Below are 25,796 nucleotides of genomic sequence, written 5' to 3'. Positions count from 1 at the left end.
TTATTATCTAGACATTTTGACTAATTTCAAATGTGAAATAATCTAATGACAATGAAATGAATGCATATGTCTAGATGCAGGCTTAATCATTACATAAATATACATTTCACAAAAAAAATATATATATATTTTACACACACACAAAGCTGCAAAAAATAGGTGATGAATTGAACCAAATGAACGTTGTGTGACACGATGAGGCATCGACGTCACCACAGTTCTGTGACACCAAACAATCACTTCAAATCAAAACACTCCTTCTGAAGTAGAAGGTTTGACATGACTCTGTCTGCTGAAGTCTTTTTCCTGACCCTGTGTCCTCTGTTACTGAGCGCCTATCAAGCTCCCCATGACAAGGAGGACATCTTTACCACCAGACCATGTCCTGCGTTCCTTGTCTTCGATAACGCAGCGTATGTGGCTGACATGACCGTCGAGCTGCCCTGTCACTGTAAACCAGCAGACGCTCTCTCAGTGGTGTGGTACTATCAGAAACACCTGGGTACAAAGAACGCCAAAGTCCTCACCGACTTCTCGGGCACTGCGATAACGGATTCTTCCAAAGTTGGAGGAGAAGTGAACCTGCGTGACCGTTTTTCAATCCGTTTATTCAGTCTTCTCATCTTCAGGGCTCAGCAGAGCGACTCCGGCCATTATGTCTGCGGCACAGCTTCGGGACAGTTCTTCTATGGCTATGATGTAGACATTCAGGTCACTCGAAATGTTCTCTTTCCCTGGAACCTCGAACAAAGAGCCGAACCCCAAGAAGTCAAATCCAATCCCAATGAGCAGTTTCGAGTGTTCACCAGCTACTGGCCTTGGTCTGTGTGTGATCGGTGTGACGTGCAAGGCGAGCAGGTCCGAGTGGGGCTCTGTTACGTCATGAGTGAATATCTACAAGTGCGCTACCTTCGAGAGGTCAGAAACGTGACCTCATGCGGTTCCTCTGCGGTTCCTCTGCGCTTCGGGCTGAGCGGCGCTGATTATGGAGCCGAGCTCAGCGTCAGAAGTTGTGAATCTTTCTGCCCTCCAAAATCTCCACTTAATCCACAGCGACAAGCGTTGCTGGAGTTCCTCGGGTACGATCAAGCTTCTCCAGGACTTCCGGTCTACTACCATAACCAGCCAACAAACACCGATCTCGTTCTGTCGTGTCCCAAAGCGAGACCCCAGCACGCAGTGGCGTGGGATAAAGGCTCTACACCGCTTTATCGCTCTCAGTATATGGAGGGAGTGGATACGAACTTGCGTGTGTTTATAGATTTAGGTCACCATCTTCACTTCAGACCTGTGAGAATGGAGGACAAAGGGACATACTACTGCTGGATCCAAGGCAGAAAGGCTGCTGAGATCAGACTCGGGGTGTACACACGACTCGGACGCCAGCGCAGCATCAGCGACCCAGAGTCTGTCTTCGGCCTCAGCGTCATCCTTCTGTGCTACGCCGGCCTCACTGCTGTGTTTCTCCTCATCATATCCATTAGATTCATTTGTGACTTGATCATAGAACGAAGGGCTTCATATTAACTTTCAGTAAATGTATTTATATCTTCTATTGCCCTGGTGAAACAGTTTAATACTAATTTAGTCAGGATTGTGAGTAAGAAAATGTAAAACAATATGCAGAATAGCTTTGGAGTTGTGAAACATCATTGCAAATGCACCCTAACACTGAACACTTTTAAAAAATGCACACAAAAAACTAGCACGCACTTACAAGCCGTGGTTCTCAAAGTGGGATTCAGGAGAAATCTGTGCTGTGATCATAAAGGGCCCCTTGGAAATTCTTTTACTCTGGAAGGGGTTGCAAAATGTTTGAGAACCTCTGGTTTAAAGCACCCTTGCACTTGAGAATTATTATTTTTTAAATAGTAATGTGGATGATTTTTACTATAGACAAAAACGTCAGGAAAAAAAAGCCTCTCGTTCCAAAGTAGCAGTTCAAGTTCATCAAAGTGCAGCCTTTTGAAATTGGTCACATTTTTAAAATTAACAACTGAGACTTTCTCAGTACTTCAGTAAAAACATTACCCATGAGCCCAGTTTGAGACTTCAAAAAGTTTATCATGGGCTGAAATGCAGAGTATAAGAGGATGATGCCGTGGTCACCGAAAACAAGCTGATGTGTGTGATGTTATTACTAAAAGTTATTTCATCCAAAAATTAAGATTTAGTTTATTTCAAGTGCCCAACTCTTGCTCTCTTCAAATCATGGGATTTGGACTCATGACCTTCTGGTCAGTAGAGCAGAACTGTAAACCCCTGAGACTCCCAGGTCCCACAGTCAGAGCACTGTACTGACCTTCAACAGTTTACAGGAACCTAAACCTGATTCATCTGAAACCCTGCAGCAGGTGTAAAAAAAAAAACAAACAAAAAACCTCAGCTAGGGGGCGACACTACATCATGTATGTACAGTACTGTGCAAAAGTCTTGGCACCCTAGTTTTTTTTTTTTTTTTTTTTAAGTACAAACTTTGTTATAGATTTTTATTTTATGACTTCTACTTTATATTGTCAGTACAAAACATTTCCAAACATTAGTTTTCCAGCACAAAATTAAATGTTACAGAAAAATGTTTGTATGTCAGTAAAGAAAGCAGCAGATTCCATAAGAGACACTTTTCAGATAAAAACAGAATGAAGGCTGCTGGGTTTCGCTGCAGAAATAAGAAGCGAGTCGACAGTCAAAGTCTCCAGAAGAACTGTGGCTGCTTCTGCAAGATGCTCAGTAACACTTACAGCTCATTTCCTTATAAAACTGCACACACTGCACCTGAGAATACTGCTTTATTTTTTTAAAGCAAAGGGTCATCACACCAGATATTGACTTTGTTTCATTTATTACTGTTTACTGCTCTTTATAGTACTATTTTGTGTAATGTAGAAACATTTAATTTCATTATTTTTGAAGGCATCTTTGCTCTACAGCATTTCTTTGCATGTGCCTAAGACTTTTGCACAGAACTGTGAGTATATACATAACCAAATCATATCAATATCAATTGATTAATGGTTAATTAAGAAAAGTTAATTGCAGAACCTGTTGATTCTAGCTACTCATTTGACAGTTTTTTTTTGTAATAATCATCATGTATGATCCTCATGATCAAGTATCATGTGCATTTAAACCGACTTTCCTGATTCGACTGATTTGAGCAAGCTCCTTTAAGTGAATCGATTCACATTGGTTTTGACTCCTTTCAAGCTCGTGAATCGTTTCGCTCTTCTCGCTTTAAAAGAGTCGTCAAAAAAGAACCGATTCTTATTTAAAGAGCCGTTTTGTCACGTGTCATACACTGAACACAGACTTTTATAAGGTCCATAATAAGACACAGACCATTTTAACTGCTACTTATATCTATTATTGAATAATAGCCTATTAATATCAATGTGTGTTTTTTCCTAGTTACTCATTTGACAGGTTTTGTGAAGAGAGTGAATATCACAATGTCCATTTAAAAGTGACTGGAGACTACTGATTCTACTGATTTGATTTGATTTATTTATTTCCTTTAAGTGAATCGACTCACGCTGGTTTTGATTCCTTTGGTACACCAGAACCAGGCTTTCGAGCTCATGCTTTTCTGACTCACTTCAAAAGATTCATGTCAGAACAACAGACTCTTTACCTCTGAGTCTGACTGCATTAAAGGAAAGTTTTATCAGGTTTAGGGTCCACAGTATGACACAACCCCTTTAACTGCTTTTTAAAATATCAACTGGATAATAATAATAATAATAATAATAATAATAATAATAAGTAAATGAATAATATCAGAGGTTAATTGCAAAATTGCCCCTAGGTACTCATTTGACAGGTTTTGTAAAGAGGGTGAGCATCATACATTTAAAACTAACTTTACTGATTCAGTTGATTTGACCTGATTATATTTGATCTCCTTAAAGTGAATCGAATCACACATTTGATTCCTTTTGGTTCACCAGAACGGATTTCGAGCTCGTGAATCGATTCCACTTTTCCAAGAGTCGTCCCGGATGAACCGGTTCTTTAAATGATCTCGCGTCACTACTATGTTAAAGGGAAGTTCATGAGAGCCGGTTACTGGCTTGTGAATCGATTCGCTCTTCTGATTCACTTCAAACGAGCCATAAGAACCGACTCCTTTAACCATCGCTTGTGTATTAAAGGGCAGATTCATCACGTGCTACAGTTAGACTGCGCACAGAACATTATGATGTAGGACGAGATAAAAAAAAAGACATTTTAGACTATGAACCAGGTGTGTAGAGGGAAGTTTCTGGTGAAGTTCTCGTGTGTGTGTGCGCGTGTGTGTATATATGTGCGTGTGTGTGTGTATGTATGTATGTGTGTGTGTATATATATATATATATATATATATATATATATATATATATATATATATATATATATTTACATGTGTGTGTGTGTGTGTGTGTGTGTGTGTAGGCTGCACGTCTGTGTGATGACACGTCTCCGCCTCTTCTGCTTTCAAATTGTGAAGCCACAGGCGCAGTTCTGCAGACGGAGTTTCCGGAGCTGCAATCTCGCACGCTTGCGTTTTGCCTCTGAACGATGAAGGAGCAAGCCTGTGCGGAAGAGATCGCGAACATCCTGCAAGAGGCCCCGGCGGCACGGAAAGCGCTTCTGGACAACTACAACAACCTGCGCAATGTGGCCGAGTACTGCGAGAGCAGCTACCTCCAGGTGAGCGCCTTCACCATCATCAGGAGAGGATGCTCCTCTCACTGATCTCCAACTTCTACACTCTCACACACGAAATCTGTACTTCTCCTTGCCACCATCAAAGCTGCACCTTTTCCTACACTGATTACACTGGGGAGGCCCACGTGCTGTCCATGTAGTCAGAGTCCTGCTGTAAAGGCACATCAGTGGTCCTTAATAATTCAATAATAATCAAATAATCTTTTACTTTTTAATGTACACTGTATTCACTTTTCCAGGTGAAATACAGGCTACATACTAAATACCCTTGATGGCACCACGCCTCCAACAAGCTTTGTAACCGGTATTAAAGATATTTCAACCAGATGTTCCACAGATGTTACTTCATTAGGGAAAAATGTCTGATAGTATATTAATGAATGCGATCACATCATATTATATTTCTGAGTGTAACTTTTACTTCAATTCTCTAACGACTCTAAGGTCCTTTTTTTTTTAGCTTTCACACTGATTTGGTTTGGATTTTTTGCAAATCTCTTTTAGTTATGTTTTATCTACACTTAGGCAGTGTCTTTGTGTTTATGTATTATATATAATATAGATTATAGTCTCCGTACATAGGGGACTGTGTTTGCCAGCACCACGTCGGTTGTGCCTTCGTCAGTGGATGTTCGTGAATGTCCACTTCTCGGTTGGTCCGCAACACTTCCAGTCTTTTTGAATTTGTTAATAAGTTTGGGAACAGTATTGTGTGTGATGTGCATGCCATCGCAACCTTAGGACAGCTTCCCGATCCAGCCATGAGAATGATTTCAATACGTTCTTCCTTTGTCAAAGGTGTTCTTAAAGGCTACCTGGAAAAAAATATATAATATAAACTAAGTGTGAAAATTTTTGGGAGACATTTTGCTATTTGCATTAATTTCCCCTGTCTATGGAGACTTTTGGGACATCCTGGAGATAAACATCCTGGAGTTTGATGCCATGACACATGTCAGTGGTTTCATCTTGGTAATCTGGATCATTCCAACCACAAAGTTGGAAGCACAAAATTGTCTAGAATGTCTTTGTATGCTGTAGCATTACAGTTTCCCTTCCCTGGAACTAAGGGGCTCAAACCTGTTCCAGCATGACAACGCCCCTGTGCGCAAAGCGAGCTTCATGAAGACATGGTGTGTGAAGGTTGGAGTGGAAGAACTCGAGTGTCCTGCACAGAGCCCTGACCTCAACCCCACTGAACACCTTTGGGATGAACTGGAACACCGACTGAACCCCAGACCTCCTCACCAACATCAGCGCCTGACCTCACTAATGCTCTTGTAGCTGAATGATCACAAATCCCCACAGCCACGCTCCAACATCTAGTGGAAAGCCTTCCCAGAAGAGTGGAGCTTATTATAACAGCAAAGGGGGAATAAATCTGGAATGGGATGTTCAGCAAACACATATGGCTCTGATGGTCAGGTGTCCACAAACTTTTGGCCATGTTGCATATATTAATATATAAATCCACTTGTAATATGTTATTGTTTCTATAGTAACAACTTACGCAGGGATTTGTACGGTGGTTGCTCCCAGTTGTCTGTAAGGAGACCTTTATTAAGCTTTCGTGGGAGGAGTCTCCAGTATCAGCGCTTTGTAACAGTCACAGGAGTTTATGCTTTGTGGTTTCTCGGTAACATGACAAGCTGTGAATTCTTTGTCTTACTAACTTCGAGAGAGAGAGAGAAAAGAGAAGCTGGTGAGGGAGCGACTATAGGTGCTATAACATAATAGAAGTAACTATAAATACATAAAATATACATGTTGTTCTTTAATAAATAAAATATTGTCATCATTGGCAAGCAGCTGTGGTATAAGAGGAATAAAACACTTCAAGATGTGTTGTTATAGGAAAATAATAAACTTCCCGTGGTAACAGTGATGGTGCTTTAACACACCACCCTGCCGTTGATTAGTTTCCTATAACAGCACAACACGGAGTGCTAAAAATCCTAAACCAAGCCTGAAAACTGACAAGAAGATCCACAATAACTGGAAAAGACTAGAAAGGAGAGTTTTGCTGAGTGGCTCTTTTTTAAATGAACTGTGTATCTAAAGTAGAAGTCAGAGTTCTCATTTCTGAGTTCTCCTCCTGTTACTTCGTGTTAAAGGTCATGATTCAGAGAACACAGAGGCTTAATTCTAGATAGTGTGAAAGTAAAAGAGACATTAGAAGAGGATGACCATGTCTTGGCTAATCCAGTAGATACATATTCATAGCAGACTACATTTTTTTTTTTTTTTTTTTTTTTTTTTTGCAGGCAATAATCTGGCAAAAATCTGATTCACACAGTGTCTTGTTTACCCCAAGTATATTCCATATACTTGATGTGTTTGTTGAAGTTTGCTTCTTTAGTTTTACACTGAAGCTACAATGCTAATGTAGCTAACAAGAAGTGAAATTTTGTCTCACCCAGAATTTTTTCTGGAAACATGAGCCCAAATCTTAATATACTCCCTATAAACAACATTCTTAATCTCTGTGAAAGTTTCTCTGTAACCTAACTAGCTATAAAAATAGTGCTGCACTAGCATACCTAGCAAAGCTGCTAACTCCGGGATTGAGTAGCATCACAACTTTTAAACTCAATAACCTGTAATGAGTTCAACAGTTTTATCCACTTGAGTAGTGGAGTAGTGCTGGATATATATTTTAATCCAAACTGGTTGTCATCTGATTTGACTTGACCAGTTGTGAAAAAGTCAGGTACTGACACACAGTATAACTTTCTCTCTGTGTTGTGGTGCTTGTTATAGGTTTCTCGCCACCTGTTCACAAAAATGTCCTGCTTTTTTTTTAGCAAACATTTGTCTCAACCAAGAGAAGGCTTACTTTCTGTCTCGGTTTTGAGACATATTATGAACAAAGTGTTAATAATTTTATTTCTTTGATGGCTTTTAGTTGTATTCTTGGCTTTCACTGTATGCTTCGACTCCATCATCACTTCCAGTGGACATTTTTTTAAACGTAGCTGAATGGCTGTAGTCATTGGAACAAAATATTACTGTTTAGAAACTATATGTCTAGTTGTAGACATATTTTAGGCATATATTACATTATATTTTGCTACTTTTTTATTGTTTTGTTTCATTTGGGATGCTTCGATTTCTCGGGAATGTCACCTGAAATGTGTGCTGGATGTTCATTCTGTTTAGCTGGATTTAGATAAGTGCATTTCGAATATAACACTCTTTTTATGTACACTGTGTGATAGATTTACAGTCTGTGTTTTACTGTGACAGATGTTTGTGTTAGAGATTGTTACGCTGAGCTGAGTTTGACTTTCTGTGTTTTGCAGGCAGGCGGGGATTCGATTAAATCGCTGGAGGAAACCAAGGCCTTCACCACTCAGTCTTTAGCAAGCGTGGCCTATCAGATTAGCACACTAGCCACCAATGTGCTCAAACTGCTGGACGCTCAGTGCTCCCAGCTCCGTCACATCGAGTCCAACATCAACCTCATCGGCTTGGTAAGGACATGGGATTAACTATACACTCCTGATATGTTAAAATGTTTGCTCAGACAAAAAACTATTGATGTTCTACTAAGCCAAATAATGTCATTCATTCAAGAAAAAATAATAGTGAACAGTTTAAATGTCCCAAAAAAGACACTGAGATTTACATTTCTGACGACGAAGGACTTTGTAAATGTTCATTCAGCATTTTCAAGTGCCTGAATTTTCCCACGGGCCCCATTGCTGCGCTCCAAGCGCTGTTTTATCCTCCCTCCTTCCCCTTTTCTACCATCTTTTCACTCAGGCACAGACGTGACATTCCAGAAAGCTCTGTGCTCGTCCTGCCTAACCGGGTCACCTGAGTCGAGCTCTCTCGCTCTCTCTCTCTCTCTCTCTCTCTCTCTCTCTCTCAGAGCCTGAATGAAAGGGCCAGTGTGTTCTAGCGTTAAACCTGATTGATGCTCTCCATTGTGTTCAGGGTACCGTGGAAGTGCTCAGACATGCAGCCCTGAAAATACCCATGAACACACTGAGCCAGATGAATATTGATTTAAAACTGTTTGGTGGAAAATTCTAGCATTGATCAGACATTACAGAAAGTTTTCTACACTAAGCTTTAAGGATTTAAATGATTAGCTTTACTTACATATAAAAGGTTTAGTAGGTTACAGCATGTCTTCCCTTTCTGCTTTTCATGGTGTCTGAAGGCCTGCAGGAGGAAGAGACGTTTTTAAGAGAGAAGAGGAAGAGAGATTTTGTGTTTTAGGAAGTGGCTAATCTGTTAGAAGCAGCATCATAATCACACATCTGTGTGATTCACTCTGTTCAGAATATGACCATTTCCCTCAGAAGTGTTAAAATAAATAAAATAAATATTTCTTTCTTTCTTTCTTTCTTTCCTTTGCTTCCTTTCTTTCATGCTTTCTTTTTTCTCTTCTCTTTCTTTCTCAGGGCTGCCACTGCTTTGCACGGAAAAAGGAAACTTCCTTTTTAATTGTATCTTATATGAATGTAAACTGTTTAACCAAAAACCCCAAAACATTGTGGTACTCAGGAGCCAATGAGTCACATGTCCACATATTTAACATGCATTTCCAGATCATGATTGGACATGAGTCGTGTGTGAATTGGTCATCCTGTATTTGTGTGTGTGTGTGTGTGTGTGTGTGTGTGTGTGTGTAGACTGTTGACATGCACCGGGAGAAGGTGGCACGTCGAGAGATCGGTGCTTTCACCGTGGCTAAGAGATACTCGAGGAGCAGCAAAGTCATCCCACCTGCAACCAGCAAAGATCCCAAACCCAAATACAGCCGTACGCCCATCTCCTACAGCAGCCTGGACACACTAGGGCACGGCATGAAGGTACGCACACGCTACACACGTCATTACTCAACAGAGAAAGACATACCATCATCAGCATGGAGAGGTTCTTTTTTTTAACATTTATGGAAGGAGTCTCCAGTGTCAGCACTTTGTAACAGTCAGAGGTAAAGCTGCAGCTTTTCCAACATCTTCAGGACAGAGGAGTTACGCTGTGTGGTTTCTTGGTAACATGCCAAACTGCAGTTTTTGTCTTATTACCTTCAAGAATGAGAAAAAAGAGAGGCCCATGAGGGAACGACAAGTCACTACTCAGGTCACAGCATCTTTAATATCTGAGTAGTTTCAAGAAAACTTTCCAAGAAAATTTTGTCTATTCGGCAGCCATCTTGACAGGCAGTTATGTAAGGAATAACACACGACAGAATAACGTGTGGTTATACGAAATTAATCCACGCCTGCTGATGTGATGGGGCATGACTTTATTTTCCTATAAACACACGTATGGAGTTTTTTGGTTTTCTTTGTTAAACAACAACACGTTTTTTAAAAATCTGTTTTTTATTATTATAGCTGTTACTATAGCAATGGTAATGAATGCATTAATATAAACCAGATGTTCATGTTACAGCTGGAACGACTGTCCGAGTCGTGCGGTTATACAAAAATAATTAAAAACCTTCTGACCAATCAGATCTGAGTGTTCAACCATGCTGTCATCTAATTTCAGTTTTGAAATCATTGTTAAAATCTGCCCAAAATGGTGTCAGTCATGTGAAGCTTCAAAACCCCTGTATTTTCCAGGTTGCTATGGCAACAGCGCACGCGTGTTTCTCCATAACTTAAGAAGCAAAGTGATCTATATCTGCACATGAGTCAGTGTAAGAATCTGAGATGCCAGATATTTGCTAACCAACAATGGGATTGGCTCTTTATACTGAAGGGGCGGGACTTGTGTAATACAGCCGTTACACACTCCCTCATTCATATTTTAAGCAGTGGCCTATCTCTACTCAAATCGTCTCTGACTATTCTCTGTACTTCAGTTTCACCAGTGCACATTCTGAGAAACACTCAGACTCTATGCCGTATGCAGGAAGTAGTAAGGTGTTCACTTCCTGGAAACCTCTTCACCGTTCACTTAGTTACTTAGAAGTGTGTTGCTAATATGATCAATCTTTGAATCTATGTATCTTTGAATTTCTGCATTTCTCCATAATGTTTCTGCAGAAAGTGATGTGTTTATTTCTCACTCTTTGTGACTGTAAAGTGTGAATGTGTGTGTTTGTGTGAGTGCGTGTGGTGTCATTTTTCAGTGCCATTTCAGGCCTAACACTCTTCACCACTTCCTGCTTATAAAGCAGCAGGGATTGACAGCAAACACACACACAGAGATAAATGCACATTCAAGCTACGCCTTTCATTCTCTTCGTCTCTCATCCTGGTCTGTTCTCTCTCTCACACACGCACATACATACACAAACAGGCTGGCTGGTGACCACCAGAGCACCGTGGGAAAACGGCGAGAGGAATGAATTGGTGCTGTGCAAACTCATTAGGTTCACTTATGCCTTCGCCAATCCGTCCTGAATCTGGGACAACACACACACACACACACACACACACACACACACAGTGTTACCGTGTGGAGGAATGTGATGTGTTCACACTCACTTCTGCAAATATAAATGGCACAAATGTCCACCAAGACACACACACACACACACTCACACACACACAGATGTTTCTAAGCACCTAAATGAAACAGCAGCTGTGAATATGAGCTCAGAGTAGGGTCAGAATACGAGTTAAGAGGACTAGTGTAAAGTTGAAAACATTTATATATTAAATATTATGTTTAATATAAAACATAATATAAATATAAAATGTAAAATATTAATATATAATATTTCATATTATATATTAATTATTTTATATAAAATATTATGATAATCAACCTAATTCATCCGATCCAGCATCTCAGGCCAATATTAATCCAGCCTTGGTTTTTGGTATTATATCGTCACATTCCTTTGAAACAAACTGAAGCCAATTCTCATGATCTGTGTTTCCTCACAGGACTCGAAGCCACAGGAAAGAAAAGCGACCATAAACCGCAAACATGGCGGCACACTCAGGTACGTGACACACCACCTTCATCTATACGTTATAACACTTCCAGTAATTTCTTAGCCATAAATGTTTTCAGCCATGGTTAGTTTCTTATGTAATTTCTTCTGTTCATACAAATGACTATTGTTAGAAATAAAAATAGCTGGAATACACTGAGTTTTTAACCTCTACCAGGATACAACATATTTTCATGCCTCGTACTATGTTCATAACATTTTCCATAACTAGTCTTAAGTGTTTCTCTGCATCTGGAATAAGAAAACAATTCAAAGTTGATCTCAAAGATTAGCAACAAAGCACAGTGACATGACAGTGAGAAGACACTGTTAGCATCTTAAAGTGGATTATTTTCCTATAACAGGACATCCTGAAGTGTTTTATTCCTCTTATACTACAACAATTTGCCAAGAAGAATATATTATTTATTAATTAAAGAATAATGTCATACTTTTTATCCGTTTATAATTACATTTAATGTTGTGGAATGTCCATGAGACAAGTTAGTTCCTGTTTTCACTTACGTAGTAGCAGCTATAAACAGTCGTTCCCTCACCAGCCTCTTGTTTTTCTCTCTCTTGAAGCTACTTATAAACCAGAAAGCATAAACTCCTCCATCCTGAAGATGAAGTCATAAAATGTAAAGTTACAGCTTTACCTCTGACTGTTACAAAGCGCTGACACTGGAGACTCCTTCCCTAAATGTTAAATAAACGTCTCCTTACAGAAAGCTTCACCATATCAACGATGTCACACGGCATTTATTATACAAGTCCCTGTGAATGAGCTGTTACTATAGAAACGATAACGTATTAGAACAAGCGCATTAATAGAAACATGCACTATTGTCAGAGCTGCTGTTATAGAAAATTAATCAACATCTTCTGACCAATCCATGTGTTATAAGGTTTGATATAGTATAATCTTCTCTTTTCTTATTGCAAGACAATCTGACTTCTCTCATGTAGTTGCACATCATGATGCTTTTTAAACCAGCGTACATTAATCTGTTTGTGTGGATGTGTGTATGTGTGTGTGTGTGTGTGTGTGTGTGTGTGTGTGTGTGTGCTTATACTGTGCTGCTGAGCCTGCACCGCTTTCATCAGTTCCTCTTCCTGTGCTGTGAGAGCAGCTCTTAATCAGGAAGTTTACAGAGTTGTGTTTCTAATTCACTTCCTCTGCACGCTATGGCTTAATGAAACCTTTAGTCACAGGCTCATTGTTCACTTTCAGTTGTCGTCAGCGTGCTGACAAACAGAGAAGTGTCTTTTTATATACACAGCTAAAGCAGCAGTGTGAGAGTTTTCACTGCTATTGTTTGCAGTGGACTAGTTATAAGTGCATCAGGATAATATAGAAACACTGCTTTCTCTTTAAAATATTTAAACATTGTACAACGGTTATGGAAGTGCCTTTTCATGCGATATCATGTTCTGTAACAGTTTATACCATTGCCACAGAAAATATATATTTATGGCTTATTTTTGGTTATTTTCTTATATCAAGGCAAAAATTTAATCACAGTTTTAACCCTGTGTTCACGCCATCAAGCGACAGAGCAACAGTTAGTTGTTTATTGTCATGTACGAATACTGTATGATGTAAAGCAACAAATCCAAATGCTTTGATTTCTCTGACGAATCCTGTGGCACGTGTGGTCTGTAACTACTTCTCTCTATCTGTATCTACTTCTGTTTGCTGCACAAAAATGGAAAGAAAACCTGATAAACATGGTTTTAACTTTTCCTATGATATACAACCTCTTATTCAACACACATAGAGATGTTACAAAGAAAAATAAAGTTTGAAAGGAAGCAGCAGGGATCGTTGGTGCCTCCTGTGAGTTTATGTAGCTAATACAGTTAGCATGCTTTGCTAATCTGCCAACAAAGTTGTATGAAGCCGAGCACATGTAAATAAATCTTAAATACATTTTAAACGAAGGTGCTGGGTATAAATCATATAGTGGGTTTTCGGCTGTACATTTTATCTACCGTAATTTCTCTAATCTGAACCTATCTGGACAGGCCACGCCCACATAGCGACTGCTACATTGGCTGAAACATATGAGTTTATTTTAGATTTTTTGCTCCTTTAATTTTGTCACTTGTCGATTTTATGTCACTTTTTCTTTCTCTTCTTTTTCGTCTTTAATGTACTTTATTATTTAGTTCTTAAATAATTAATTAATCAGTCAGTTCATTTGAAAAATGCTGAGTCAGTGCTATCATTCAGTTATGAGTAAGCAAAACAAACACAAAGCTTTAATTTGATTATACCTTGATGAGTGGACGGAGTTTAGGTAAAAAGAAGCTTTTAGAAATCAGAAATGTAACGTGTGTGTGTGTGTGTGTGTGTGTGTTTTTGCAGTAGAAACCGTCCTACGGAGTGTCCTGTGGCTCCCACTTTGACTCGTGGAGCATCTGTAACCTCTCTCAGTGACAAATCCATGACGTAAGAGTATTTAACTCTACTGAGAAGTGTTTTTACATCATCATCATGTTGTAATAAACACTTGTCCAAACGCATTGGTCTGTTCATCACTAATGTTAGTCATTGTGTCTAATCTTCGTGCAGCTCCAGTTTCGGTAAAGCCGTTCCTCCTCCAGTCGTGCCCAGCTGGCCTATGACCCCTGAGGCTGACATCATCAGCACACTGCTGGAGGACACGCCTCCACCGCCGCCCCCACCGATGGACGGCGAAGAGGGGGTGGGGTCTGAGCTTGTTGTAGCTCCACCCCCTGCTCCTCCCCCTGACATGTGTGACTTCCTCCCTCCGCCACCTGTGAATCCTATGGAGGAGAACCATGAGCTAGAACCCATTCCTCCGCTGGAGACAGGTGAGTCTCAGCCTACGCTAAAGCATGTATCACAGTGTTTAAGACAATATTTAGGTGCTGTTTAAGATGATGTTTAGGTGTTGAATGAGTCTTAAGGGGTCTTTTGGTCCTGAATGAGTGTTTAGGATGATCTTTAGGAGCTGAATGATGTTTAGATGCTGAAATAGTGTTTAAAATGACGTTTAGATGCTGAAATAGTGTTTTTAAGACAACATTTAGATGCCGAAATAATGTTTAAGACAAGGTTTAGATGCCGAAATAATGTTTAAGACAAGGTTTAGATGCCGAAATAATGTTTAAGACAAGGTTTAGATGCTGAAATAGTGTTTAAGATGATGTTTAGAAGCTGAAATAGTGTTTAAGATGACTTTCAGATGCTGAAATAGTGTTTAAGATGACGTTCAGTTGCTGAAATAGTGTTTAAGATGACTTTCAGATGCTGAAATAGTGTTTAAGATGATGTTCAGATGCTGAAATAGTGTTTAAGATGGTGTTCAGATGCTGAAATAGTGTTTAAGATGACTTTCAGATGCTGAAATAGTGTTTAAGATGATGTTTAGATGCTGAAATAGTGTTTAAGATGACGTTCAGTTGCTGAAATAGTGTTTAAGATGATGTTCAGATGCTGAAATAATGTTTAAGATGACTTTCAGATGCTGAAATAGTGTTTAAGATGACGTTCAGTTGCTGAAATAGTGTTTAAGATGACGTTCAGTTGCTGAAATAGTGTTTAAGATGACTTTCAGATGCTGAAATAGTGTTTACGATGACGTTCAGATGCTGAAATAGTGTTTAAGATGGTGTTGAATGAGTGTTTAAAATGATGTTTGCTTGCACAGTGCCTGAAGAGAACGGCCTTCCTCCTCCTGACACTGATGGACTCCATCTTCCCGCTCCTCCTCCTCCTCCTCCACACTCCATGGAGAACGGGGAAGGTACAGAACCCCTGCTCAAATCCAGAAACACCAACCCTCTGAGTGTGAACACGCAGCAGTGTGATGAGTGTGTGAGGCTTTGCAGTGTGTTTGTGTGTGTATTCTGTGTATTGTAACAATATATGTGCTTATTTCCAATCAGCCTCCTCAAATCAGTCTGCTTGAGTTCAGTTTAATGATTGTTTCATTCCAGCTGTATGTGTGTGTGTGTGTGTTAAGCTTACATCTTTCTCTGTTCAGCTCGTCGCTCTCGCCGTTCTCGGGGGCGTCGCCCTCCCAGCACCCGCTCTCTCTCTCTACGGCTCCGCTCAGGCTCCGCCCCCCGTCCGCTGCACATACGCTCGCTCTTCCTGCCCAACAGCCAATCACGTAAGAGGCTGAGTCACCATGGAACGCAGCATTAAACCCTTCAGTTGTCTAACACAATAGAGCAGAGACAAGTAAACTAAGAGCCCTGGGTCAGATTCAGCATTGAGGCTTTACAGCTAGCTCTGTGCTCTTCAATGCAACAGAGTGTGTATAATGTCACAGTGGAGCTGGTGTTTGATCTGCGCTAACACCACCATGTTTCTTCTTTTACACACAAAAAAAAAAGAAAAAAAAAGTCAGAGTGCAGTACTAAGAGCTCATTTGTTACATCAGTTATCGCACACTAACAGAAGTTCCTCAAATGGTTTTCTGCAGCCACTGAAGGAAATCCTGCACCTGTAGGGAAATGAAGGGGTTAAAGAATGTTTATGAATTGATTTTTTTTAAAGATAGTTTTATGAATTTTATGAAGGGTCTAAAGTAATTTAAAGAATTCTTTATATAAGTTATGAAAAGTTAAAAATGAAAAGATTTAAAATTAAAGAGAGGAAAGAGAGAAAGGCAGCAAGGGAGAGTAAAAGAAAGAAAAGAGGAAAATGGCTGGAGAAAGAAAGAAAGAAAGAAAAAGAAATTGATGACTAATAAAGTTAGAAAGATAGAAGGTGAGAGGAAAATAAAATTAAAAAGAGGGTAAGGAAGGAAGAAAGAAAGAATTTAAAGGATGAGAAAATGAAAGAAAGTGAAGTGAGAGAGAAACAGTCAGTAGTTAAATTGTTTTAAACTGATTTTAAACGTTCTGTCATAAATAAAATGCTGAACACGACTGGCCTGTTTCTCTGCGCTCGCCTGTCAGTCATTATCCCCCCGCCCCCTCCATACCCACCTCCTCTGGCTCCGCCCACTCTGAGCTCTCTGTGCCGGATTCCCGCTCGGCTGCAGCACCTGGGTAAGTCTGAGTGCCTGCTCCCTCTCTCTCTCTGTCTCTCTCTCTCCCTCTATCTCGCTCTCTGTGATCCTCACCTCTGTTTCAGTGCTGTTTATAACACGCTTCCTAGTCCTCAGGTAGGCTTAGACAAAGCCTTAGTTTGGGTGGAAAATGCCCCAGTTTGAGCAGAAAAAGGCTCAGCTTGATGCCTCAGCTAGGACAAAAGAAGCCTCAGTCAGGGCAGGAGAAGACCCAGCTTGAACCCCCAGATTGGGCGGGGTAGAAGAGACCCCAGCTTAGGCAGAAGAGACCCCAGCCTGAAGCCCAACCTTGGGCAGACGTCCCAGCATGGACAAAAAGAAGCCTCAGTTTGGGCAAAAGAGGACCCAGCCTTGGGCATAAGAAGTCTTTGCATGTGGAGAAGAAGCCCCAGTACAGGTAAAATAAGCCCCAGCTTGGTCACAAGAAGCCATGTTTCATATGGAAGAAGCCCTAGATTAGGTAGAGCAAGCCCCAGAATGGGCAGAAGCCCCAGGTTGAAGAGAAAAATGCTTGGCTTGAAGCCCCGGCTTGGAGAAAAGAAGCGCCTGTGTGGTCAGAAGAAGCCCCAGCTTGGGCAGAGGAAATGCTAGCATGGGCAGAAGAATCCTCATTATGGGTAGAAAAAGCCTCAGCTTAGGTGGAATAAGCCCCAGCATGGGCAAAAAGAAGCCTCAGTGTGTGCAGAAGAAGCCTCGGCTTAGGCAGAAGAAAACTTATCTTTGATGTAGTTAGGATAGCTGGTAGTGTAGCTGGTTATAGACTTGAGGAGAATAGAGTAAGTTGTTGACTAGATGACCTAAGCTTAGCTTAGCTTGGCAAACATGGTGTCCACTGAACTCACATATCGTCACTTTAATATTTTCCTGAGTCCATTCTGATATGATACGTGGTCATGTCTGATGCTTTAGAGTTATCTATGCCTAATATATTTTGATACAACCTGACCAAAGTTAGTTTGTTAGATCAAAGTACACTATAGGGCCAAAAGTATGTGCACCCCTGACCATCACACCCATATGTGGCTCCTCCCTAATCTGTTACCACAAAATTGGAAGAACACAATGTCTTTGTATGCTGTAGCATTACAATTTCCCTTCCCTGGACCTAAGGGGCTCAAACCTGTTCCAGCATGACAATGCCTCTGTGCGCAAAGCGAGCTCCATGAAGACATGGTGTGTGAAGGTTGGAGTGGAAGAACTCGAGTGTCCTGCACAGAGCCCTGACCTCAACCCCACTGAACCCCTTTGGGATGAACTGGAACACCGACTGCACCCCAGACCTCCTCACCAACATCAGTGCCTGATCTCACTAATGCTCTTGAACACAAATCCCCACAGCCATGCTCCAGCATCTAGTGGAAAGCCTTCCCAGAAGAGTGGAGCTTATTATAACAGCAAAGGGGGAATAAATCTGGAATGGAATGTTCAACAAGCACATATGGTGGTTATGGTCAGGTGTGCACAAACTTTTGGCCATGTAGAGTATGAATCAGATAACATAAATATTGCAAATCACTTCAACAGATTGAGTTTATGTATCTTTCTATTCATCATTTTAGACCTGGAGATTCCGGCTCCTCCTCCGCCTCCACCCATGGACTGCATGGATGGTTTTGATGAAGTTCCTCCTTTACCTCCACCTGTGGACTACGACACCTCTGCTCCTGCACAATACCTGGAGAAAGGTATAATAGCACGCTGAATATGTAAAATATTTTTTTTCTGCAGAGCCGTACACTTATTAGACTTGTAGTGAGAAATAATGGAAACAAGTTTGTAGAGTTCATAGCTCCATAGGTTTTGGGAGAAGCTCATTGTGATTTCTTTTTTCCACCAAGTGGTGGCTCTCTACAGCTATGAACCGGGCAAACCAGGGGACTTGACCTTTCAGGAAGGAGACGTGATCTACCTGACTAAGAGGAATGATGACGGCTGGTGTGAGGGCGTCCTGAATGGAGTAGGGGGGTACTTCCCTGGAAACTACGTAGAGACCATGAGCTAAATGAGCGCTGACTGAAACACAGTTTATGGCAAAACATCAGTAAGAAGATTTTTTTATAGCAAAAGGTTGATGTGGTATTCAGAGAAATGCAAAATATATGTTTGATTATTGCGTATGTGATACAAACTGATTTTATAAAATTATAAATGCACTGTTTTCAGTACCCTCATTATTTTTTTAATTAATACTGTAATAATTTAAGTATTTATTAACACCAACTAATAGACGGATGAACCTGAATCAATCAAGTCTGCGTGCCAACATGCCTTCCCCTCTCCGTTTCGGCTTTATTAATTCTTTCATTACTTTATCAAATCAGTTGAAGTTGGTTACATGAGGGATCAACCTCACATGGGAGCATGACTTTCCCAGAATGCATTGCTATGGTGTGTTTACCCTTAAAAATGGGGGATGATGTCTAAACAAGATCAGTCATCTTCGTAAATAAAATGTATATGTACATAATAAATAAAATGTCTCTACATGGAACTTTACTGGAATTCGATGTGGTTTTTAGACACTTCGCATATTATGTTTCACATAGTTTTCAAATGTAGTGCATTATTTATTTTTATTCCTTAAAGGGCACCTGTCCCTGGACGACTAGTGGTTAGGCCATGACGCTCTCATGACCATGGTCAGGGGTTCGATTCCCGGCCAGGAAATCAACCCCAGCACACGACAGTCCCAAGCTGGTCCCAAGCCCAGATAAAACGGGAGGGTTGTGCCGGGAAGTGCATCCGGCGTAAAATCCGATATACGGACCAATGATCCGCTGTGGCGACCCTTAACGGGAGCAGCCTAAGGATGAAGAAGAACAACAACAAACAGCACTTCTTGAGATTTTTGTAGTTTGTACAAAATCGCTGGGGTGTGTTTGGGGAAAAGAAAGAATTTTCAATTCTTTACTGGAATTGCAGTTCACCTTACACGCAGCAGAGGGCATGAAAAATGACACATCGCTCCTTTAAAGATCACAGTGTGTGAGTGTGAAGGACAATGCGCTCATTTTCAGGATCGATATCCTGGCAAATGTTATGACTGCTACTAGAGGACAGAAAATATACAAACGGCCATGTTCTAGCACCTGATAAAGAGTGTGTTTTAGTAACGTCCGTGCTTGGGTGGTCAGGAAATTGCCTAACCTGCCTTACAGTCTTTATCTTGAAGACATCACAAGTGCAGGCACTGTGACTTTAACCAGCACAACATGGTAATAAACTCTAAGGTGTGTGTGTAGCCAAGAGTGCCCTTTTTTTATGATAAGACTCACTCGACGTCGGAGTACCGGGCCAGACGAGATCATCTGATCACCTGATCACCTGATTACCTGCGGCCCTTCAGGTAAGACATGTGTTTACAGTTTTTGGGTTGGAAAGTCCTAGAAATAAGATGATTTGAATATTAGATACACTTTTTAATTGTTGTATTTTGAAGCTTTATGCAATTGAAAGCATAAATGTATTTGTCAAACGTGTTCTAGTAATGTTTAATCACATGGTCATCTTTGGATTGTAGGTTTTAAGGTATAAAGGAGGCAGCTCTGTCAATTCTGTTATTGATTTTTAACACCAACTTATCAACATTACCTGTTAGCAAGATTTTCTTACTTTTTTTTTTTTTTTTTATCTTAGGGTCTCAGATGTGATCTTGCATGCATTTAATAACTATAAAATGTCTTTGAACAGGAAGTAGTTTGGAGTAAAATGGAGTCTCATGAGACTCAAAGTACATTTTTAATTGAATATCGATAGGTTAAATGAATTAATTTGACTTCCATGACTTTTAAGACATCATAATGGCTGGCACTGCTTGGAATGGCAATAAAATTTCACAATAAATGTTGTCATGTGAGAGGTTCACTTGGTCTGCGTTTATGAGCTAATGACAGGCCGTTCGTTCTCATCCTCACAACCCCGGTTGTTTCCTCACTCATTATTTACTTGCAGATAGCTCAGCCTAGAGGCATTGAAACAGAAAAGAGACTTAACAGCAGACTTAACACACAATATTCAGTTGAGATTCAGAAACTTTATCTCTGACTGAAGAGGCTAAACATAAACAAAAGCCTTTCCATCATGCCACCATCTTTAATTGGGTAAATAATGCAGGACAGATGAACTGTTATGGTCTAAATGAATATCAGTGAAGCATTTTGCCCTCAGAAATATTGCTCTGAGATTTAAAAATTTTAAAATTTTAAAATTTTCAGTTATCTACAAGGTGTCAGCCTTAATATTTAAGAAATGAAACCAGGAACAGCCAAAAACAACCAGAGCTGCAGTTGTAGAAAATTAATCAACACCTTGTGAACAATCAGACTTCAGAATATCAATAGACTTCAGAGTGTCAATATCTATAAAACATTTAACAATTTTAAATTCTTCTGCAGATCCACTGAAAGACTTTGGCCGTATCTTCTATAAGATGAGTCCCTCGGTTCCTGCGATCTTTCGCGTTTTCCAGTAAGTGTCTTTTCATCTTCTTTTCTTAAAATCACAGTGATACAGTAATACAACAATACTAAATGTCATTGATTTGAGAGCATAAAAATGTCTGGTGGCAGAAAATGTGAAACAAACAGGTGATTTTTAGAGGCATCCCATTCCCTTTATCTCACACTTTCACTCTCACATGGCAAAGTTTCTGGGGCTCAGTTTCCATCAATATTGTTTATATTGATCATCATTATAATCAACAGCAAATATAGTGGATTTTAAAAGAAATGTCTGGTTTTATGGAACACAGCACAAAGGTTAAAACAAAAAGTTGGCGAAAAATTACATGTACCTAATTTTCGCTTTAACTCAATTATAATTGATCAGCAGTTAGTGTTTTCATTATTCCCATTACTTTTTAGCAACATTATCCTTGTAGCTGCATTACCAAACTAAAGAAGAAAACGTTAAGAAGTACATTTAATTTTTTTTAGGTATCAAACTTCAGAAATGTACTTATACATTTATTTTTTTGAAGAAGCAAACTTCAGACAATCTACATGCACATTTCGTTTTTTAAAGAAGAAGCAAAGTTCAGACATTTATGTGTACATTGATTATTTTTAAAGAATCAAACTTCATTTATTTTCTTGTTCATTTAGTTAAAAAGATCAAAGTTCAGACATATACGTGTACATTTCATTTTATAAAGAAGAAGCAAACTTCATACATTTATATGTACATTTCATTTTTTTTTAAAAGAATCAAACTTTAGACATTTCTGTGTAAATTTCATTTTTTTCATTAAAATGTTCCTCTCCTCCTTCTCTGCAGAATCTTCATCCCGACATTCGCTGTGATTATATTCTGCACAGGTTTGTGTAAATGTTTCCTGCAAAGTCGGCGGAGGAGGCAGGAAGAGAGACAGCTGGCACGAGCAACAGCACGTGCTCGGGAACACCCACGGTCCGTCTACATCATCCCCTTTTCACCGTCTGACGACCATCAACATGGCCCACCATGCTACAGCCTGGCAGAGGAATACACCCCCCCTCCAGCTTATCATGAGGTACATCGCACCACCAAGACCCAAGACCAAGAAATAACACAAAACTCTGCTGATCATTAGTATTTAAATGGAATTCACCCTCTTCTTTTTGCTCTCATTCTAATTCGGCAGTAGGTCTGAAGACATGTTAAGAATATGTGATGAAATGAGGCTGAGTGAGCGATAAGGAAGTCGACTTTAGTTTCTGTGTGTATTAAAATGAGTAGCTGATGTTAGCATACTGCAGTAAAATCCTGGCTGAATTCTATAAAAGAATAATGTGTTCTCCATGTCAGATTATACGATGACGATCCTCTAACGATAGACCTGCGATTAAAGAAAATGACTACGTTTTGCTTACGTTATCAGTCACCGAGAAAACAGACTCACATAAACACGAACATTCTTCAAAATGAGCTTTGCGTAATAAGGATATTTTTTCTGTCTATTAGCATGTTTCGTTTATATTTAGCTATCACCACATTTATCTATCGTCACATTATGTGTTCTAAGACTCTTAACTCATGACCACCGAATTCTTTTATGATGTGTGATTGGTGTCACACTATATTTGTGAGTGGGGAACTGAAGAAACGTCGGACCACATACGCAACAGGACTGGTCAAAGGAATCATCCGAGCCAATCGTTCGAATTTTTTTTTGCTGTACAGTATCACACCTTATTTACAGAGAATTGATAAAAATCTCAATTCAAATGTTACTTTATCGCCGTTGCTCCGTGTCTCGCACGTACATAGAAGACGAGCGGTCTTCTGACGCGTTGTTGCTTGCTAGTGCGAACGCAGTTTTAACCCATGTTACAATATGACGCATATCACATGCTCATTTCTCCATGTCTGTGCTTTGCAGTTGGTGAAGCCTGACTACTGTTGTGATCCTCCTCCTTCGTATACAGAATCCTTCAGTCCTACGTTCTCTTCCAACTCAGGTGACATAACTCCATCCTGTCCTTCAGTGTCGGAGTAAGAGAACAGTGCAAAGTGAAGGACTGTAACTGTGCAACAGAAAGCTGAAAATGTCCTTCCTTCCAACACACCGATGAACAAATCATGGAGATTAAAAGCCATAGCTGCTATTTTTCTACTTGGGAATTGAAATAGTGTACATATTTGTAATATGTGTAAATATATTTTCTTAGTTTTGTAGATGAGCAGCAGATGTAAATAATGGTCAAAAAAATGTGATGACTTCCTGTAGATTTTAACATCCTGGAGATTTTATTTTTTAAGTTATTCAACAATTACAGCACTTGTAAATGAAAGAGCACAACTCCCAGCTCAAGTATTAAGGGAATGTTATAAGTTAGGAATTAAAGGAAAGAAAAAAAAGAAATGTAACCAAATTTATTCACTTAACCAAGACATTCTGTATTTAATCTATGAGGCTTATGTTTTCACACATTTAGTTCAAAGTAGAACTATAATATCGCCTGCATCACTTCCAGCTTCCTGCTATAATTCCACCTTCAAACTGTGAGAGGCGGGAGCTGGGGGAGGGCAAAATGTTTGATTCAGGTTGTACAAGATGGTGGCCACCATAATATTATGGTTATAGATGTTCCTGCTTATAGAGGTCTTCTACACCAACCAAACGGTTTGGGGCAGACATTTATGGAAATTATTTTGGGGGAGATAGGTGACATAGTGGTTATTTTTTAATATAAATGAATATATTGAAGACACAGGTTAATATTTCGAGGCCAAAGACTAAGTATGAAGTAAACTAAGGCTACAAATTATTATGTTATGACCACAAGATAGCAAAGTATAGATCTCGAGAAACTTAACTCATGGCCTTAATATATTAACTCATGGGCATAAGATGCTTAACTTGTAGCCTCAATATGTTATCTCATGACCTCGATTTATTATCTTGTGGCCTCAATATATTACTCGTGTCCTCTCTACATTATCTTGTGGTCTCAACGTGCTATCTCGTGTCCTGACTACATTATCTTGTGACATCAATGCATCATCTCATGGTCTCAATATACTATCTCATGGCCTCCTATTTTATCTTGTGTCCTCACTACATTATCTTCTGGCTTCAGTATATAATTTTGTTGCCTTTATACATTAACTCGTGGCCATAAGATGCTTATCTTGTGGCCTAAATATATATTCTTTTGTGGCCTCAATACATTGCCTTATGGCCTTGCTCTGTTATCTATTTATCATCTCAGTACACACACACACACACACACACACACACACACACACACACATATATATGTGTGTGTGTGTGTGTGCTGAGATATCTATATATCTATATATTATCATCTCAGCACACACACACACACACACACACACACACATATATATATATATATATATATATTCATGGCCTAAGCTCATCTCCTGACATTATTTATATATTCTCTAATGGTCTGAATAGGTTCTGAAGATCTCATGATCTCAGTTTATTATCTCATGGCCTGAATATACTATCTTGTGGCCTCAATATATTAATTCTCTGCCTCAATACATTCATTTGTGGTCACACCATATTAAAAATAACCACCATGTCAATTCACTGGCTCTGTACTAAGGAGGAAATGGTGCAACTGTGATTTTTTTTCCCATTCCTTTTTGATTTACTTTATCTAGCACTGAAATAAGTAACAGCATGTGGATCAATAAATAAATAAAGGATGGCATTGTATTTAACTCAACTGGATAATGTGCGTTTCTGTCGCAGAAAAACCTCAGCAGAACTTTCCATACACACACCCAATCCAGGAATCTGTTAAACGTGTTAAACATTGACTAATATAAAGTGAGCAGTAATTATCACAAGGTCATATGATGTGCGTAACAGTGTTGAATACATTTTACGTCTCGCCTTCTTATCAACTTTACTATATCTGATATAAAAGCCTGTAGAGACTGCAGCAAAGTTCAGCGTGATTAGTTTTCACAGCTCTCTGGAGATAAACCATGAAATAGACTGATTCATCCAGGAGCAGATAGTAAATTCTTATCACTGTGATGTCACTTCCTCTATAAAAATATGCAAACTGGAAATACACTTTGTCTCAAATGCTAACTTCTTTAAGTTTTACGTCTGAGGCCCTTCACTAGTAGGAACCTCTATTTTTTGCTCGAATATAAACAAATTGTCTTAAAATTGGTTAGTGAAATTTAACAGGTGAATTTGTATTGTTGACCAGTAGCATAATTGCTTTATTAATGCTGCATATGTAGAAAGACACAATTCCCACCTCTTACTGGGAAAACATGTTCATTTCAACCTCCAATTTAAGAATTATGAGTCAGGATAATTTCCAGATTTTCCCAACCAAATCTGGACATGAGGCCTACATATACACACCATATATTCAAAGAAATTGGATATATGGTATGTAAATGTTTACACATACTAAACAGAAACACATCTGAGAAACATGTGATGTGATTGTGATACAGAGGTTTTCTTATAAAGATCAGAATATTTGTTATAAATGAATGTTGTTATAAAGACAGTCAGAGAAACTCTGCCCCCTTGTGGTATTATAAAAGTAAAAAAAAAGAAAATCTTCAGATTTTAGACCAAACCTTATATGTGTAGCATACCTTAGATTAACTTTTATGATTGTTCTATAACTGTAAGACTTTTATAG

At 39.4% G+C, this 25,796-nt stretch overlaps 2 protein-coding genes across 4 annotated transcripts; both read left to right on the top strand.

Annotated features, from left to right (window-relative positions):
* The first annotated feature begins 99 nt into the window (after positions 1-99).
* On the top strand, positions 100-2,335 carry LOC113528219 (Ig-like V-type domain-containing protein FAM187A). Its single transcript, XM_026916632.3, has one exon. It carries the CDS (start codon positions 280-282, stop codon positions 1,525-1,527), a length of 1,248 nt encoding a protein of 415 aa, XP_026772433.3. The 5' UTR covers positions 100-279; the 3' UTR covers positions 1,528-2,335.
* A 1,816-nt stretch (positions 2,336-4,151) lies between these two features.
* abi3a (ABI family, member 3a) lies at positions 4,152-24,843 on the top strand. Of its 3 annotated transcripts, none has more exons than XM_026917041.3 (15): positions 4,152-4,243; positions 4,487-4,689; positions 8,010-8,180; positions 9,351-9,530; positions 11,568-11,626; positions 13,989-14,072; positions 14,196-14,458; positions 15,298-15,393; positions 15,634-15,762; positions 16,556-16,648; positions 18,228-18,353; positions 18,507-20,014; positions 21,063-21,135; positions 21,943-22,177; positions 23,027-24,843. In XM_026917041.3, exons 2-12 carry the CDS (start codon positions 4,558-4,560, stop codon positions 18,668-18,670), a joined length of 1,497 nt encoding a protein of 498 aa, XP_026772842.2. In that variant the 5' UTR covers positions 4,152-4,243; positions 4,487-4,557; the 3' UTR covers positions 18,671-20,014; positions 21,063-21,135; positions 21,943-22,177; positions 23,027-24,843. The 3 variants fall into 3 exon arrangements, with proteins under 3 accessions (XP_026772842.2, XP_026772841.2, XP_053095291.1); XM_026917040.3 differs by having other exon boundaries at positions 4,166-4,243; positions 4,432-4,689; XM_053239316.1 differs by lacking the exons at positions 4,152-4,243; positions 15,634-15,762; positions 16,556-16,648 and having other exon boundaries at positions 4,542-4,689.
* The last annotated feature ends 953 nt before the right edge of the window (positions 24,844-25,796 follow it).

This window comes from Pangasianodon hypophthalmus, chromosome 13 (genome assembly GCF_027358585.1).
Source record: "Pangasianodon hypophthalmus isolate fPanHyp1 chromosome 13, fPanHyp1.pri, whole genome shotgun sequence".
Classification (NCBI taxonomy): Eukaryota; Metazoa; Chordata; class Actinopteri; order Siluriformes; family Pangasiidae; genus Pangasianodon; species Pangasianodon hypophthalmus.
The sequence above is the reverse complement of the archived record's forward strand: the minus strand, read 5'-3'. Positions and strand labels throughout refer to the sequence as shown.